At 46.2% G+C, this 18,932-nt stretch overlaps 2 protein-coding genes across 3 annotated transcripts; one reads left to right on the forward strand and one right to left on the reverse strand.

The window, feature by feature from the left end:
* Positions 1-504: 504 nt before the first annotated feature.
* Positions 505-16,351, reverse strand: LOC120905885 (RING finger protein unkempt). The gene is made up of 13 exons (XM_040317181.1): positions 16,235-16,351; positions 12,392-13,744; positions 11,829-12,038; positions 5,518-5,940; positions 5,233-5,435; positions 4,909-5,141; positions 4,522-4,818; positions 4,317-4,428; positions 3,582-3,713; positions 3,245-3,497; positions 2,845-3,160; positions 1,711-1,872; positions 505-1,613 (listed from the first exon to the last, which is right to left on the reverse strand). The coding sequence occupies exons 2-13, from the start codon at positions 12,454-12,456 to the stop codon at positions 1,419-1,421; spliced, it is 2,601 nt and encodes an 866-aa protein (XP_040173115.1). The 5' UTR covers positions 12,457-13,744; positions 16,235-16,351; the 3' UTR covers positions 505-1,418.
* A 23-nt stretch (positions 16,352-16,374) lies between these two features.
* LOC120905890 (max-like protein X) lies at positions 16,375-18,679 on the forward strand. 2 transcript variants are annotated; one of them, XM_040317187.1, is made up of 4 exons: positions 16,375-16,640; positions 16,722-16,786; positions 16,904-17,097; positions 17,222-18,679. In XM_040317187.1, exons 3-4 carry the CDS (start codon positions 17,088-17,090, stop codon positions 17,944-17,946), a joined length of 735 nt encoding a protein of 244 aa, XP_040173121.1. In that variant the 5' UTR covers positions 16,375-16,640; positions 16,722-16,786; positions 16,904-17,087; the 3' UTR covers positions 17,947-18,679. The 2 variants fall into 2 exon arrangements, with proteins under 2 accessions (XP_040173121.1, XP_040173122.1); XM_040317188.1 differs by lacking the exon at positions 16,904-17,097.
* Positions 18,680-18,932: the final 253 nt, after the last annotated feature.

The raw sequence follows: 18,932 nt of genomic DNA on the forward strand, positions 1-18,932 counted from the left end.
CTGTGCTAGCTATCTACTGCCACCGCGCGTCTGCCGTTTATGAATTCCTGATTTGTTTTTGTTTTTGTTTGTTATGCTCTATGCAGTGAACGTTATATGCTTCCGCTACCTGTACACTGACATGGTAATGTTAAATCGAAAACATTTAGAACACACTTACTGAAAACGAAAACCAAATTATTTATATGCCCTTTCCCTTGCTGCCATTACTTTATACTCTATCTGTATCTCTCTCGCTCGCTATTCCTCTTACCCTTTTTTTTCTTGTTGCTCTCACCCTCGCCTCTATCTTCCTAATCATTTTTTGAGATTTTTCTTTATCCGTTTCTTCCCAATCTCTACCATTTGCTCATCTGCTCCTAATAATGCTTTCTTTCCTTAGCTTCGCCATACTCCGTTTCATAATGTTTAGATAAATTCATAATGTATATATATATATATATATATATATATATATATATATATATATATATATATATATATATATATATATATATATATATATATGTGTGTGTTTGTGTGTATGTATATATTCTACGTTTGAACCCTTAAAGTATTATACTGGAATATTTTGTTTTTAAAACATCTACGTCATATATCATCAATATCGAATTTTGCCATACTATTATGCTATGATCATTCTCATCGGTGTAATCGGTTTTTAGTTCGGCCAGCAGGTTGGTTTTACGTGTCAAAATAATAATGTAAGTATCTCACACCCATGCTGAACCGTGTGGCATTGGCGTCTTGGTGACAGGATTTTCCACGAGTTCTAATAACCGCGTAACATTTTATTGACTCTTTCCTATGTGAAATGAACTAAATGTAATGGGAATTTGACTCTTACTGTAATGGGAATTTCCAAATAGCCTATCTGAAAAGGGTGCCATAGAGTCCAATTATCAACATATGAAGTTCATTGCCCATAAGAAATAATCAAAGAAGTGTCCCACAACTATGAGAACCCCTGGAAAACCCTGTAAGGGGTTCATTGCAAATTTGGGTCATTTTCTGTATTATTAACCCGGCATGGTTGACTTTAGTTTGCTTACAAGCGCAAAGAGAACGAGAAGGTGCGTAAAAAAATAAAAATCGCTAGCACGATTGTAATTGTCGATGTGAGCCCAGTGGCTTATATAAAAAAATTAAAAAATATGTTACTGTACACGAATGAAAGACTGCCGTTAACTAAATTAAAAATATATGCCTAAATACAGGGTAAAATCAAAATGCGCGCCTAATAGTTGATAGAGTACCCACACTGTACGTCTCACCACTTCGCCTCAACTACTACCGGTTTTTTTTTTTTTGCTGCTTTGTTATCTCCACTCTCGCCCATTTCAAAATACTCCACTGCACTGTTCTCCACTGCAAAATACATGCGCGGGTAGCAAAAGGGTGTTCCCGCATTGCCCCCATTACGCCTTCGGCGTGACGGGCGTCTGACAGTAAGGACACTCGCGCTGGGTCGTTGCGCACGTATCACAGACGACGTAGTGATTGCACGGCACGAGCGTAACCGAGCGATTCTTCTCCTCGCACTTCATGCACTTGTTGGCCGTCTCTTGGTATAATACTATTTCTACCTCCTCGATCTCTTCGCGCAGTTTCGCCTGCAAAGATGCAAAAAGAACCGGTGTGTGTTAGTGCAGAAAGTGGTACAGCAGGACGGCTTGCTCCGCAGCATTGCCACCTGACTGCGATTGCTACCTGTATGCTTTTCAATTTGGCCAGCGGCATGCCGCGCAAATCGCACGGACGATAGTTCGGCGGGCAACCGTTGTTGCCGGACATCTTCATCTGCTCCAGCTTTTCGGTGAGCGCCTTCACGTGCGACAGCGCTTCGTCGCGTTGCTGCTCGGCAATGGCCGTCTGAAAAGAGGGCAGAAGGGGGCGAATGAAAAGGGGCTAGTGCTGTAAAATGTCATGAGCATCACGTAATGTCAACGAAAACAATAAACATATCCGTGGTAGCTTGTTGCTCATTGCTGATACTCAATGAAAGTGCGTCATGACATGCCGAACACGACATGCGAATGCTTGAGTCCAACGCGATACACTGACTGACAAGCTGAGTTTAATGCTGGTGCAAGCATAATCATGATTGTGTCAGGCTATGAACAGAGCTGCCAAATGCCACTATTTCAATCACCAACAATTATGACTGAAACGAATCTCAAATCAGCTCACCCACACAACTGATATGATCACCTAACTCTTGGTCACTCACTTGGTCACGACATTTTCTGTCGGTGATAATTACGACATTCTTGTCATATACTTGGGACCACACGCCAACAAAAATGCCATTCTTTCTCGCTCTGTCTGCTTTGATTGCCTGTCTGGTCAAAAAGAGCGAGAAATCATGCTAATTTTGTTTCTTGGAATCACTCGCAAGCAACGCATATCTCCCATGACTATCAGGATGATCATCGACTGAAAATGTCACGAGCAAGTAACTGACTAAGTGTTGGTTGCACACAATGTCTCAAAGCATGTGTCGCAACAGCTGTTTGAGCCTCACTCTGATCATCACTCTCATGACGCTGCCATTATCTTGTTTCATCCGGAATTTATCATGACTATATCAGTGACATTTTTCAGAATTGATCACAGTTAAAAAAAATCATGACATAATGACTAACCAAGCGTTGGTCGGAAAAATGTCACGAAGCATGCATTGGTCACACCAATGGCTTTGAGTATCACCATTGATTATCACAATTGAGTTCGTGACGCTGACATGGATTTTGTTTCAGTCAGATTTTTCTATCACATTGACAGTGACATTTTGCACCACTGGTTGTACATATCTTGACAGTTTTGGGAAGCGGCAGAACATACCTTTCGGTTGCTTTCCTCCATTTGTGCTTTCCATGCTTCGCAGGCAGTTGTCGCCTGTAGGACGCGCTCTTCCCAGTTGATCGCTTGCTGTTGCTGCTGCTGCTGCTGCTGCTGGGGGACTTGCTGAGCCTGTTGCTGTTGTTGCTGCGAAGGAGTTTGCTGTGACTGCTGTGACTGATGATGTAGATGGTGCTGCTGCTGCTGCGAAGGAGTTTGTGCTTGCGGACCACCCTGATGGTGCTGACCGTCGCCGAACAGCAAATTCGTTGTGTTACTACTTATCTCACTACTGAGCGGATTCAGGTCCGACATTCTTCTGCGGAAACGGTAACAGCCGAACGCGGTGGATTAGAAAAGGTGAATGCCAGCCGGTTGTCTGGTCTCCCCATGCAACATTTACCTAATTTCGGGGCTAGCGGACAGACCGTCGCCCAGCACGGGCGAGATGATGTTGTTCGAATGGAAGAAAAAGTTATCGGTATGGTTGTGGCCGTACGAGTTGTTGCTGAGCTTCGGTGCCGAACCGCTCCCTATGTGATGCGTGCCGAACGGGTCGTGCAGGCCGAACAGGTTCGAGTGGGACGAGGGGCTAAAGTTGTGGCCGAGAGAGCTGCCAGGAATGTTCACCGGTGCGGACGTGCCTTGCAGAATGCCTAGACAGGGGGCGACAGAATGCAACGGTATGATCGTGCTTCAAAAACAAACAAACAAAAAAGCGGCTGCAGTAGATGCCTTACCGGAAATTGAATTGCCCATGGATGAGCCTGGAATGTTTACCGGGGCCGAGCTGCTAGGCAGTAGTCCCGAGGACATCAGTCCGGACATTGAATTTTCAAAACCATGCATATTGTCGCGCCTAGCTTGTTCGTCTGGGGGGGAGGAGGAAAAACAATAAATAAATAAGATAGTTGACCTTAACGGGTGCACAAATAATGTATAAGCATTATTTTGATGATTCATGCACGTTGTTGTTTACATTTTAATCTGTCATTGGGTATGTTGCAAGTGCTGATGTACTTAATTTTCCGATTTGCGAAGTTGTATTGAAGCAGATGACAAAAATTAAAGATTTAATTATGGGAGCAGTTCGTGCCGTTTTGGTTTTGCATCTTTTTGAATAATACTTCTTTTCTGATGAACACTAATCGAAACTGAACCATAAACTAAACGAAATCCCTAAAAAAGCAACAGAAAACTGTCCTTACGTTGTCTAACAGTTCTTTTCATTTCGCACCTCTTTTGATGAATATTCTATCATAATTCAAAAATGAGAAGTAATGTGCAAATAAAAAAAAATAAAAATAGCATAACAAACTAGTGATAACAGTCTGAACTGCTGCAAATGAGTAAATCCTCAAGGTGAAAAGTCCAACATTTAGTGAACAGTAAAGTAAATAACCGAACCGGTAAAGTAAATAAGCCTTACTGGGGCACCCTGTAGGAAAAGCTATCATGCATATGCTAAAACTTACACATTTCGAGCGGCGAGCCTACATTAAACATATTAAAAGTCAAACACGTCATGCGCTTGCGCTGTTCGCGTTCGATAGGATTCAGCGAGAGATCATTGTCGATAGCAACCATCTGGAAATTGGGATACAAATGCAAAAAAAAAAACATTAATAAAAGTGGTTAAGAAAAAACAAACCCATTCCACAGGCACAAGCCCCGCCGCACCTGCTTGGATAGGTCCGGATTAAAGTCCAGGTTGGAGAGCAGCGAGCTGGCGTTCGCGCTGCCACTGTTGGCACCGGTCGGGCCGCCGTTGCTGAGCAGCCCGAGCCCGCCGAGCGGATTGCCGGCACCGCCGTGCCCGTTGCCGAGCAGGGCGGACGAGCCGTGCTTCTGCTGCTGCAGGTGCGACCCGGGCGCCTTGTTGTGCGAGCTGTTGTTCGAGCCGAGGCTGCTGGTGCTGGCCGATTCGCTGCTCTCGGCACTGCCGTTCTGCAGCTGCAGCTGGAAGTAGGAGAAATTCTGCCCACAAAAGCCCACCACCCACATCAGTACGCAGCGCTACACGGTGCCAAGTGCTGTGCGTTTCGCAACGCGCCAAACCACACTTACCGCCAGATCCTGCGCATCCTTTTTGCTGTGCGAGCCAACGACGGCCGACACGAGCGGCCCGCCGGGCACGTTGCCGCCCCCAGCGCCCCCGATCACGCCGGGCGCAAGCACGCCGCCGACCGAGACGCCGCCATTGCCGCTGCCGTTGCCCCCGCCGTCGCCGGACGACAGCACCGACGAGCGCATGTCGGACAGGGCCAGCGCCTGCGGATCCTCCTCCATCACCATGTACGCTGGAGAGGCGAGAAGAACACGGATTAGGGTTAGTGCAATGCACACATTTGGCTGGTGGTGGGGAAGCAGAAGAAGCGCCTTTCCACTTACGTTCCACGTGCGCGAATGCACAAAACACCGAGCGGGGACAGTAGCCCGCCTGCTGCACATCGTTACACTTGGTCGATTTGTAGATCTCCGGATGGAACTGCTGCTCCGTGCGCGTGTGACAGTACTGACAGTTGTCGCCGGCCTCACAGTTGGCCGGTTCGCCCCACTCCTCCCCGTGCTTCACGTTCGGGCACGGCGTGGAGCTGTGGCGCGTGGAGTAGCAGAAACCGAACGAATACAAATTAAAATCAATTCTCAATCACACCTGCTGCAAGTGACACCTACCGATACTTAAACTTTCTCGGGCTGCGCCGCTTGTCCTTGCTGTTGTGGTACTGCGGGCAGGCGTACCCCTGCCGGCAGAGCCGGGGCGGACGCTTGCACTGCTCCGTCTTGTAGTGGGCGAGCACGTAGTTCGTGTCCTGCCACTTCGGGTCCTCGTTCATCAGGTTGCGCTCCTTGTCCAGCACGTTCGGCCCGTTCAGGCCGCCGTCGCCCGCGTCCTCCACGTTCTGCAGCGCCTCCAGCTCCTTGATGTCGTACACCGGCGGCCGCTGGTCGTGGATGCCGTGCGCGAACGCACAGTGATGCCCGTTCTTCACGCAGTAGCCGCGCGCGTCCGTATCGTGCACGCACATGCACGTTTTGTAGTAGCGCAGATGGTAGCGCCGCTCGGTATCGCCCGCCGTCCGGTGCAGAAACGGACAGCTAGAAAAGCCACAGCACACACACAAATTAAACGTGTGAACTCGAACAGCGCACACAGCCACGGTTGGAGCGGCAGCGCAGGCGACGAACCCGATGGGTTGGATGGATTTATTTTTATTTGTTTATTTTCCCTGTATCATTCTCTTCTTAACTTCTGTCTGCAGCACATGTTTTTATGCATTGAAATTGGAGGCAGCATTGCCCTTACTGCTTTGTTTTTGCCGACTGCTCAGACCAATCGTCTGTGAGCTTTGCCTAATTAAGGTCTTACGGACATTCTTACGGACTCCAAGCTCTAATGAGTTGAAGTCCCAGTGCATGCTGAGTTAAGTATTGATGCGAGCAGAACCGGAACCATGATTGAGCGGAGTATTTCGTCGACTTAAGTACCCTTTAACACCAAAATCCAAAGATTCAGCCACTGACATACTGCAAGGTGAGGTGTATATCAATCGGGAAATTATTACCTTAGACGACCCTACACAAGACAACAATCCAGCATCGTCACACACTCTGATGTCTCAATTAAAGAGCAGCCCACCAGAGCAAGTAGTCATCACGACGGGCTAATCATCCAAGGCACTTCTGAGCTAATCAATTTCCAGAGGCATCATATCGCCTGGGTCTTATCACGACGATCACTAACATCACGGTTAACAATACACCTCCAACTCTACCACCCGAAGAGCGTGTCACCGTCGCAGAGGTTGAAAGTAGCATCCAACGACTTCAAAACAGGCGAAGGCCCCAGGCTTTGATGGTAGCTTCAATAGTTCCATCAGACATCTGCAACATCGAGCAATGACTCTGCTTGTTCACATAAGTGTTGGGTAAATCTGATTCAGTTTCACGAACTTTGAATGAATCGTTGTAGTGATTCAATGAAGCTGATGCTCAGTTGGAAGGATTCATGAATCTCAAAGATCTCGAAGCTCAAAAGATTCCTATATCTGGAAAGATTCATAGAGCTTGAGCTTCTTCATGTTGGTAATCTTATTCGTAGCGTAATAACCTACGTGTTTATGCCAGCCTTTACAGACATGCGAGACTACTTGGTACCACGCAGCCGGAGAGTCTGTTCTGCTACGGGGATACTTCCATGCAAGACTTAAGCCCACGACGGGCATGTCGTGCGAGTTAACCACTGTATCATGGCATGGCGCAAATTCAATATTTTTGAAATAATACGTATCTAATGATTCATGAATTTCTGGAGATTTATGCATGGATTCTGAAATCCTTGATAATTCATGAATCTTGAATCCTTTGAAATTCACGAATCTTCACAGATCCATGAATCTTTGGAGATTTGATTTGAGATTCTTATCACTCATCGCTGAAGACTCATATGAATGGATCCAATAGTAATAGTAATTCCAATCCAATCCAATGGAAATTTAATAGTTGTCTCTCAATCAATACTTTCCCGCAAGTCTGGAAGTGCGCTAAGGTGATCCCGAAGCCCGTTAAGGACCCCGAAGGGTAGAATACCAGCAGAAGGCAGCGCCATTGGAGCTCAGCGTTGCTTAGACATCCTCCAGGGCTATGCTGCTGAATGGAGAATCCGCCTTCATAACGCCAAGACCCAAGCTATGATTGTCCCACATCGGCTGAGGCATCGGCTACTAAACCCGATTGTTTGTTGAATTTTTTCTTTGTTGAATTTCTTCTCCATTTTTGCTGTTTCTTGCTCTTTTTTGTACTACTAGTGTAAAGTAGATAAAGTTAGTGGTGCTGCAAAATGTCACTGTCAATGTCATAAAGAATGTCAGCGTCACGAGCTCTACTGTGATGATCAGAGGTGAGACTCAAACAGTTTTTGTGACCATCACATGCCTGGTGACATTTTGTGCAACTAACTCTTGGTCAGTCACATGGTCGCGACTTTTTTTTTTTTTTTTTGGGTGATCATCACGATAGTCGTGGGAGATATGCGATGCGTGCGAGACGTTCCAAGCAAAAAGGGGCATGCATTCTCGCTCCGTCTGACCCGACAGACCATCAAACCGAGAAAAGCATGCTCATTTTGTTGCTTAGGACCACACGTTAAGTATACTCCAAGAATGTCGTGATTATCACCGACAGAAAACGTCACGAACAAGTGAGTGACCAAGAGTTGGGTGCTAAAAAAATGTCACCAAGCATGTGATTGTTCCACCAACTGTTTGAGTCTCACCCCTAATCATCACAGTTGTGTAGGAGCGCTGATTTGAGCTTCGTTTCAGTCATGAGTGTTGGTTACTACAGCCAGAAAAAATCATAATTATGCTGGCGCCGGCATTAAGCTCCGCTTGTCTGTCAGAATGTTGCGTTGTATCTAACCAAGCGTTGGTTGCTAAAATGTCACCAAGCAAGTATTGATGACACCAACTCTTCGATCACCTCTGATTATCACAATTGAGTACGTGACGCTGACATGGAATTTGTTTCAGACAGATTTTTTAATGACATTGACAGTATCAGCAATGAACATCTGTGCTACCACGGATATGTTCATTGTTTTCGGTGGTGATGATCACGTGATGCTCATGACATTTTGCAGCACTGGAAGTTAGTTTTCAATGAACTGAAGTCGCTTCAAAACACGAACCATCGCCAATGCAATTGTGTAACTAGTCCTTACCTTACCTGCTAACTATTGCTAACCTTAGGGTACATTTGACCAGTTTCGTTGCTTGCCCCCTTTGTGCTTTACCATATTGTCCGCAACCAACGCAAGACCCTGAACGAAGCGCCTTGCGGAGTGTTTTATTTCTATTTATATTGCCTGTGACTGTTACTTGTTTTCGATTGCCTCATCATATTAACCCTGTCACTGACCACTCCGCGCGGTGGTGGTTGTTGGAACCTGCCATACCAGGTAATTTACAAACAGCCCAAAGGTGCTGGAAGCATAATAAAACAAATCGACGACGACGATCGGTAGCCGCGCGCGCGCGCAGACGCCGCAGTTAATTGATTGATGCCAGTGGTGGTGGTGATGGTGGAAGCAATCAGGCACGATTGTTATCTGCTGCTGATTTGCACATTCCGTTTTAGCCGGGGGTCACACCATCATTTCCGTTTTCATACATAAATATATATATATTGTTTTATTGCTTTTGCAACTTTATATCACTACACACATAGACACTTTCTGCTGCGCTGGTACGCTGATTGCCGGGCAGCGCGGAAAATGCGCTTTTCTCTTTTCTTGTGAGACGCGAAAACTTGCAGATCGCGATGTTGCTGTTGATTGTGGATGGAATTGCCGCCATTGCCCGTGGTTGATTGGTGACTGATCAGTGAAATTGGCACGTCGTTTGAGCACCGGTAAGAACACTGCACTTCACTGTACGGCGTCGAGGAGAATGTAACGCCACACACCACACTGAGGTATATTTCCCCCCTCCCCCTCCCCCGCTCGCAAGTTCCCTGCCGGGCAACAAGTGGCCCAGCCATCGCCACACCTGCCCTGTGTTTTCCTGAAGATTCCTGCCCAAGGCAAGTCGAGTCTGCGATTGCTGAAAAATGTTTCTGAACAGTTTCTGGGCAAATAATAGTTCATGTGGTTCCCTTTTGCGTTTTAGCTGTCTGTTCCTCGATCGAATAATTTGAACCAACAAAAAAAAAAACGAAAATGAAACTAACTTGTATTTATTTTCCTTTTTTTCCCCCATTTTCCAGCCTACAATCTTGGCCCTCGCTCGCTCGCTTATATTACACACGCTTGCTGATATTGATGGTTCGCATATTAAACAAAATGACAAATTTTTGCCAATATATTTTAACCTTGCCAACACATGTGTGTGTGTGAATTGTTGTTACTTCTATCGCTCCCAACAAATGCCAACAAACATTAGCACATTTTACGCATTGAGTTTTGGCATGGATTGGATTCTCTCGCACACACGCACACAAACCAAAGATGCACATTCAGTAATACGCCATTTACGGACACAAACACTCACGCACACAGCTTGCATTATTTTCTAACACTCTTCTAAACGCACACACAGAGAGACACACACAAAGTCAAGAGGTTACTTTTATCTTATTGTGTGTGTGTGTGTGTGTGTGTGTGTGTGTGTGTGTGTGTATGTATGTGTGTGTGTGTGTGTGTGTGTGTGTGTGTGTGTGTGTGTGTGTGTGTGTGTGTGTGTGTGTGTGTGTGTGTGTGTGTGTGTGTGTGTGTGTGTGTGTGTGTGTGTCTTCGTTTTTGCTTGAACCGTTGGGAAGGGAAAGGAAAGGAAGAGAGAAAGAGAGAGAGGGAGGGAAAAGAGCAAGTGCGTCTCCAAAACAAAGATTACAAAATTACAAATAACAAAGATGGCGCACGCACACACAAAGGAGCGAGCACGCGCGCGCGCACGCACACACACGTGCTCATGCACAGTCTTTGACACACTCGGTGTGTGTGTGTGTGTAATGTTACTGCTGGAAGGAGGGTTTAAAATAGATGGGTGGGGGGGAGGGATTTAGAAGGGGACGGGGTGGTGTCCCATGTTGCTAACGTCGCAATAATCGAAACAGACGCAAAAACGAAGGCACAGCAACAACAACAACAGCAAAAACAAAAAGTATGTTTAACGTTAAATTTTACTGCCCCCTCCTTCTGTCAGTGCTTCCAATTATGCTCTGCTTCGTTCGTATGTTGATTGTAGGGGGGAGGGGGGTGTAGACAAAACAACAACAACAAAACGCAGCAAATTAAAAAAAAAAGTCTTGGGGGGGGGGGGGGGTAGGACATTTTCGCAACCAACCCGCTTTTGTCGTGGATTTTTTGAATATATCCGCACACACGCACACAATTTCGCCTCGCCTCGTGGTGCAACAAACATATGGTTGGGTAAGGGGGTGGGGGGAGGGGTAAATGCGGCCGCGCGTTGCTGCAATTGCACGCTAAGTAAACAAATCCAAATCACGCTCATTCCACCATTGGCTCGCTGCTGTGTGTGTGTGTTATTATTATTATTATTATTATTATTTTTCATCAACAATATGGAATGGTCCAACAACGCGACATGGAGCGTTTAACTTTTTTCCGCTGCCAAAAGTGCAAGTGTACCATTGATCACCTCCCCGCACACAAACACATGTGTGTCGCACATGTAGAAACAAAAGGCGGCGGGGATGCCACAAGTGTGTGAAAACGCATCCTCCTCCCATCCCCCCTTTGGTTGCTGCTGACGTCGTGATGGTGGTGGTGATGGTGTGTGGCACACCAAAAATAACGAAACGAACCCGAAATGTGGGCGAGGAGCTTCCCAAAGCTGCTTTTCTTTTTTGTCCCCGAAAATTAACTGCATTCCATCAACGTCTGTGTCTGAGTGTGGTACGCTACGTGGGAAGCACAAACACACACACACACACATGGCATAAAACATACAGGGGTTTCCAGCAGTTCTCATAGCTGTGGGACGCTTTATTAACTCTTTCTTACGCGAATGTAATGGGAATTGGACGCTCTAGCAACCTTGTTGGACAAATGCAATAGGATTTTCCAGGGTGCCTGTCCGAAAAGGGACCCTATAGTCCAATTTCCAACATATGGAGTTCACTGCCAATAGGAAAGAGGCAAAGAAGTGACGCACAACTATGAGAACCCCTGGAAACCCCTGTAAGCGGCCGATTTTTCACGGCTCCTGTGTGTTAGCGTTTTTTCTTGTGAAAAGGCAGAATGCTCTGGTGTGAAGCAAGCATTTGGTACCTCTTGCACACAAGAAAATGCAATTTTCTGACTGAGTGTGTGTGTGTGTGCAGAACCTGCTTCGTTTCCAAACATTGTTCCACGCTCCCGACCTTTTGCCTTCCCGATGCGCTTTTCTGAAGCTATGTTTTGTGCTGTTTTCTTTTTTCGCTCCTGTTTGCTCCTCTTCTGTGTTGCGAAGGAGCAGCAGTTTACTTACTCGTCCCCGTCCGGACAGATGCCGGTCGTCTCGTCGTACTTCGGGCAGTAGTTGTCCGCGCTGTAGTTGAACGAGCCGTCCCGCCGGCGGACCGGGCGCCGCCGCCGCTGGTTCATAAAGTGCCAGTTGAAGCAGACGAACGGCCGGTGCTGATTGCACTTGTGCTGCAGAAAGGAGGGGCACTGCTCCACGCGGAACTCCTTCAGGTAGCTGGGAAGGAAAACAACAAATACAAAAGTTAGCGTTTTTGTTCGAACGGGTCAAACGTGGGTTTTTTTTGAAGATTATGCACATTCACACACATGCACACAGGAGGATGGAATGCAATATCTCCTCCCTCCACCCCGTGTTGTTCTTTTTTACACACACACACACACACACACACACACACACACACACACACGCATGCACATCGCACTTTTTTGGCGTTTTTGTACGTTCGCCGTTTGACTCTTTCTTTGTTATTGTATGTGTATGCGCGCGCGTGTGTGTACAACTATGTGTGCATTTGTGTGTGCCAAAAAACGATGCTTTTCACACACACACACACAGTCAAAACTTACGTGTAATGGTTGGGCTTCTCCGTTTGCGTAGTAAACAAAGATTTCGTTGGATCGGTTGACGCCATTTTTTTGGGGGCTTTTGCTTTGTTTACGCTGTAATTGCGGGGGGGTGGGAGAGGCGGTGAGTGGTGGAAAACGTTGCAATCACTGGCGGGGGCCGCTCCAGCTCCCCCACATGGTGTGTTTGTGTGTGTGTATCAATACACAAAAAAAAAACAAAAAGGCAAGAGCGATCCAAAAATTGCGTCTTTTCCTAAACGCTTCTTTCTCTCTTTTTCTCTCTCGCTCTTTCTCTTTCTCTCCCCCTCTAATATCGGTTCCCGTGCTCGAAATGATGGATGAGGTGGATTGGTAGCGGTGGTGGTGGTGGTGGTGGTGCAGAACGCTTGCGTCGTCGCTTTTCCTCGCTGCGCTCCTTGCCCCGCAAACACGCAAGCACAAACACACGCGCGTGCACGACACGATGCTGCCTCACACACTAGCGCTGCTGCTGCTGCTTCTTTGTCACATCAGAGAGACCGCCGCCGTTCGATTGGAGTTCGCACCAACCAAATGTTCCCGCAAATGCATCCTCCACCAAAGCGCACATCGATCCCACACGGGGTGTGTGTGCGTATGTGTGTGTACAGCTACACAGCTACAATCACACACACGCGCGCAGCGCACGCACGCACGCACGGGTCAATCACGGAACCGTGGTGAGAGGAACGGGAGGGGGGAAACGTGCTAAATGGCGTTTTGTTGTAAGTTCACCACACTTTGCCCGTGGCTTCCTTCGCAATTCAGTATATGCACGCACACACAGGCACACACGCAGAGAGTAACACGAGATCAGTTGCGGGGGGGGGGGCACACTTAGCCACACGCGTACACCGAACGCGAAACAAAAACATGAAAACACACGCACAAAAACTGCTGTTCGTTCACGGTCACAGAATTTCACAAATGCATCGCTTGCACACAGTTAACACGCACGCACGCACGTCGCGGGAGGGGGATAGAAAACCGAATGCGCTCACTGCGCGCTGGCACGTCCTTTATTCCGTCGTTTCGCGTTTACTCTGTATCACTCTGTCTCCCGTGTCTGGTGGAGACGCTACTGTCTCTCCAGCCGCAAAAACCTACTGCTCCCAGCTACCGATGTCAGACTAATGCGTGCGTGTGTGTGCGCGCGTGTATGGATGTGTCGCTGAGTGCCAAAACTGCCCTTTGGGAAGGCCTTTTTTCTTGTTTGCTGTGTTGCTGTGTACGAGTGTTGCCTGATGAACGTGCATGTGCTAGGGCCTATTCGGCCAAGGTTGGTAGAGGGCCGGAGCTAGGAGGGATCCAGTGCGGACCTGCTACACGCGAGAACTAGCCGAGACATCGTTGGAGCAGGAAGTTGAAAAACATTGGGAAGTTCAGTAACGGGTCGGCAAATTTTATATTAAAAAAAAGTCGATAAAAAGGCCCAAAGTGATCATTCAACAACAGGATTTGTTTGGGGTTGGGTGATATGCAGAAGAAAACAGGCAACTATATTTTAAAATATTACTTCTTGGTTTATGGTTTGATCTGTTTGTATGGTTTGATTACAGGCGGTCCCCGAGATACACTTTTAATGGGGACCGTATTTCGAATTTCTGCGTTAGTCGAATTTCACGGCTTCCAGTCATTTTGCCGTGTAATTTTGCCTGAAGTAATAGATGTTATCCAATAAATTAATTATTTTATATACAGATATTCCCCGAAATACGCCATAATCGATATACGCGATTTCGCTATACGCTACTTTCTAAATTTGACAGTGCTTCCAGCAAATTGTACTGATTTGACACATCAAATGTCAAATGCAAAATAAAAACTCCCAGCCTTAAAGGAATCTTCAATATCGATTGTATTGATACCCAAGCGCCACAGATTAAGCTTAAACGACTGGAAAATTGAATATCCATAGAAAAAAATGAAAGCTCCACAGCTTCATTGGTTTGAACAATAGATGGCGTATTACAACTCATCATTATATTGCTATCCTTTTCTTGCAATGTGTTTCGACCTATATAGCCTTCTAACTTTCTGAGCAAAAATCAATATGGATGGTCGTGTGGTCAGATACGTGGGTATCAACACCAACGACCATTACTCAAAACTCATTCGCCTCAGAGCTGGTGGTTTCCGTTGGAGTTTAGTATTTAAACAATCGTATCGCTGTTCTAGTTCTAGCGATGCATAACTTCAATGCGAAACCAAGCGTTGAAGCTCAACTCGTTGGCTATCCCATCAACAGAGAGCGCCACCAGCTTTTTCGCTATTTTTAGAATGCATGAGTCGTTTGCCGTCTGCTAAACGAAGTCTTTCTATATTCCGTTTAGGTAGAGAACTTGAGTCGTTTAGAAGCCGTTTAGTGGTCGTTTAGTGGATTTGTGGCACTTGGGATAGTCGTATAGCTGACCAGACGTATTTTTTAATTATTCAACTGGAGAGGTTAGGAATCATGCAAGATATTTGAGGCTCCTCAAGCGCCATGCAAAAGCAAAATGAAAACTTTGAAGTCTGACTGGATTGCTCAATAAATACTACTTTTTACTCACCGACCACTAAATGGGTTCTAAACGGTTCAAGCTCTCAAACTAAAAGGAATCTTAAAAGGCTTCGTTTAGCACATAGTACACGACTTTAATAAAGCAACAAAAAAGCTGGTGGTGCCATCTGTTGGTAGAATAGCCACACAGTGGAGCTTTCTTCGCTTTCAGAGCTTTCTTCTCCCCTCTGTACTGGTACTGATTTCCTCCGCATTGGAACTAAAACGGTGATACGATACACCCGACCATTCTCATAGATTTTTCTCGGTTAGAAGTTAGAAGGATACACCATAGGCCATTATTAGACGAAGATAAGCGAAACACATGAGTTGAGTTATTAAACACCATCGATTGAGCAAACCTGTGGAGCTAAAGAGCTTTCGTTTTTTTCTATGGATATTTGATTTTGCAGTCGTTTAGGCTTAATCTGTGGCGCTTGGGTAGCTTTAATAGCCTTCTAAATTTCTAAACAAAAATTAATACTAATTACTGATAATCAGATACACGGGTAATAACACCATCGACCATCATTCAATTATCATTTGCTTCTACACACGCAAAATAATATCAGAGATAAGTATTTAAACAATCGTATTGCCGTTTTAGTTCCAGCCATGCATAGCTTTAACACTCTGAGTGCTGGCATTTTGCATTAGCCTTCTGCCGAGAACACACTACAAAATAAGAGAGCGATGAGAGCGTTTCATTGGTTTACAATCGTTAACTCTCTTTCCGATCCTCACGTACGATGCCGCTTTTGCCATATGCGCTCTCTCTTTCTTCCCATTGCAATACGCTCTGCTGAGAGTTGATGAGAGACCAATCACAGAGAAGGAGAGTGGACAAAGCTGTGATTCCAAAACGAGCCACACAGCGCCCAGATTGTTTATGTGAGATCATGCAACAGTACAGAGTGAAGATGAAAGCTATCAAAGCGAGAAAAGCTCCACTGGATGGCTGTTCGTCAATAGATGGCGCCACTAGCCTATTTTCTATCTATTTTAATCGTTCCGGCAAACGGAGTCGTTTAAGATTCTTTTCAGAAAAAAGGAATGATTTGAAAATGAGAATTTGGTAATCGGTAGCAAATGTGAAATATCGTTGATTTTAAGTTGCTCGTTTGTAAACCAGCAGAATGATAAGAAAAAATTGGTTGAACTACAAATAAAGCGCACGTTCTGGTCACCCTGTGGTTGAGAATGTTCCGAAAAGGCCTTTTTGCAGCTGCAAGCCTACTGTGGGTAGAATCAATTTTAATTTTAATTTCTTTAATATATTTTACCATTATTCCCAACCACGGCGAAAACAGTTTGGTAAAATACGAATCCTTTTTTCCTGCACCATTTTGTTCCGCACCATTTACGAACCGTTTTTTTACGCAACAAGCGAAACAAGCGCATCACAACAGCCACACACACACGCACACGTTGTGCAATCCGACCCGATCAGCTGTCAACAGCCGTACGGCAGGTTGGGGGTGTGCAGAATCCAAAACAAAGGCACTTTTCACTTGTTTATTTTTCTCCGCCTCTGTTTCCTGCTGGTGCTAGATTTGCGCACCGTAAAAAAAATTAAAACAGCACGAGCTGTTAGCCGTGATTACATCGGATAGGAGCATAGCAAGGAGCATAGGTCGTGTGACAACACGTATATCAACACGTAAAGAGGAACGTGGAATGGTGGTTCTGGTAAGATGAGATAAAAATTCAAACATTTGCGCGAAGTGTGTACCGTTTGCTGCAGGAAACGTATTTTTATTTTATTTTTAGTGAATCACCAATCAGTCGGAAGTGCCGCGGCAGCATGTAAGACAGAGCGAGAGAGTAAGAGAAAGGTAGCTGTTTATCAGCCCTTCATTGTATGCCACAAATAGGCAACCGTCCGTGTGTGTGTGTGTGTGAGTGTTTTTTTTTCTCACTCTTTCCCCCTCGGTGCGCACACGTCTTATCAGTTGTAGGGCGCCATCATTGCGTCGCCGTTCTGAGACACTGACAACAATCGAGGCGGTGAAAATTCATTGCTGCGTGATTATCGCACCAAAAGGTAACACTACCTGCAAAAAACCAGTGCCTGAACGCGGCAAAGCCTTCCGTCACGCCACACACCGAGGAACGCAGGAAAACGAAACGGTCCAAATGAACGACAGTAAGCTTGTCCGGGGCAGAGCTGCACAACACGTGCAGGCTGTTATCGTACACACACACACACACACACACCATACCATACGCTTTACTTTTCATCCGCTTTTCCCGCTTTGCTTCCCGCTCAGATATCAAGTACGAGATGGACATGAAGATGGAACCGTCCAGCCCGCCGGAAAAGGATCGCAACATGTACTCGCGGTGCTCGAGCGCGGGCAGCATCCACACACCGACCTCCTCCGCGCACAACTCGGAGGACGAGGAGGACTCGGGCGACAACAAGAGCAGCACGATGAGCTACAAGGAGCGCCGGCGGGAGGCGCACACGCAGGCGGAGCAGAAGCGGCGCGACGCGATCAAGAAGGGGTACGACTCGCTGCAGGAGCTGGTGCCGACCTGCCAGCAGACCGACGCGTCCGGCTACAAGCTGAGCAAGGCGTCCGTGCTGCAGAAGTCGATCGACTACATCGGCTACCTGCAGCAGAACAAGAAGAAGCTCGAGGAGGAGCGGGCCTCGCTGCAGAAGGAGGTGATGGCGCTGCGCATCATCAAGAAGAACTACGAGCACATGCTGCAGCACCAGCAGACGTCGCCGGGCCGGACCGAGGCCCGGCTGAGCGACGATGTCAAGTTTCAGGTGTTCAAGGCGATCATGGACGAGATGTTCGTCACGTTCGAGCAGCTGCCGATGAGCGACTTTGCCGAGCTGACGTCCGGCGTGATACCGTGGCTGGAGGAGCACTGCAAGCCGCACCTGCTGCGGGACGTCGTCAACCGGATGCTGGCCCACATCACCGCGAACTGTACCGCGGACAGTGGGGCGCCCGACCTGGGCAACCGGGAGATGAACTGAGAGAGAGCGAGCGAGTCATCGCACATTGGTTATTATGCACTGTTTGCTGTTGTACATGTTTTTTTTTCTCCCTATATCCTTTTTTTTTATTTTGTTACTCAATGCTCAGGAACAGTATTGGACGTGTCTGGGCGGATATATCTATACATCACAAACGTTATACGTGGGAGGGTCTTAGCTGCCGAATATGCAATGGGAAGAATAGATTGGTTAATATATACATATATATATATATATACAAACGTAAATCGCAAAGGATGTGGGATTTGGTATTGTAAGCTCAGTTGCAAGCGTTTCAATTTTGTGCGATATTCATTCTTAATAAGTTTAGTGTGTTGGGTCTGGGCTTAATAATAGTGTCGGGTCAATCAGATTCAGATTCATGGATCTTTGAAATGTTTCAATGAATCTGAATTGCAATTCCAATGGGATCATGTGAGATTCATGCAAGATCATCTCTACAGGTTCATGAATCTCTGAAGATTTATAAAACTTAATGGATTCCTGAATCTTATAGAGAATCTTTTGGAGATACATGAATCTCTACAGATTTCTTTGGAGATTCAAGAATCTTTAGGAATTAGATTCGAGACCCTTTCCCTACAGATACATACATAAGATACATAGGGTGTACTTTGTTTTTGTAGCACCCCCTCTTAGACCTATCGCAAACGGTTGTTTCTTAAAAAACTGATGAAGAGAACGGTTTCATAAACATGTCCACAAGTTGGTATTCGCTTAGAATGTACTTCTTTTGTGTTCTTCCATTCTGAATCCATTCATGAATGAAGATGTGTGAAATGCTTAGGCTCCAATGGAGTTCGTTATTCTTTCATGTTGGGTTCAGAGGTCCAGAGTTCTTCGATATCATCGATCGGAAATAACACGACCACGAAGATTTGAATTATGTTTAAGGAATACGTTAATATCCGCGACAAACGAAGTTAGAGACGTCAAGAGCCTATAATCTGATAAGTTTTGAATGT

Source organism: Anopheles arabiensis, chromosome X (genome assembly GCF_016920715.1).
Source record: "Anopheles arabiensis isolate DONGOLA chromosome X, AaraD3, whole genome shotgun sequence".
NCBI classification, from domain to species: domain Eukaryota; kingdom Metazoa; phylum Arthropoda; class Insecta; order Diptera; family Culicidae; genus Anopheles; species Anopheles arabiensis.

Bases quoted from the DNA above. Each gene is read 5' to 3' on its own strand.
- LOC120905885 (XM_040317181.1), bottom strand. From the start codon at position 12,456: ATGGCGTCAACCGATCCAACGAAATCTTTGTTTACTACGCAAACGGAG. The intron at 5,941-11,828 runs GTAAGTAAACTG...TGGCTTTTCTAG, and splicing joins ATCTGTCCGGACGGGGACGA to CTGTCCGTTTCTGCACCGGA. The intron at 3,161-3,244 runs GTAAATGTTGCA...CCGTTTCCGCAG, and splicing joins TCCGCTAGCCCCGAAATTAG to AAGAATGTCGGACCTGAATC.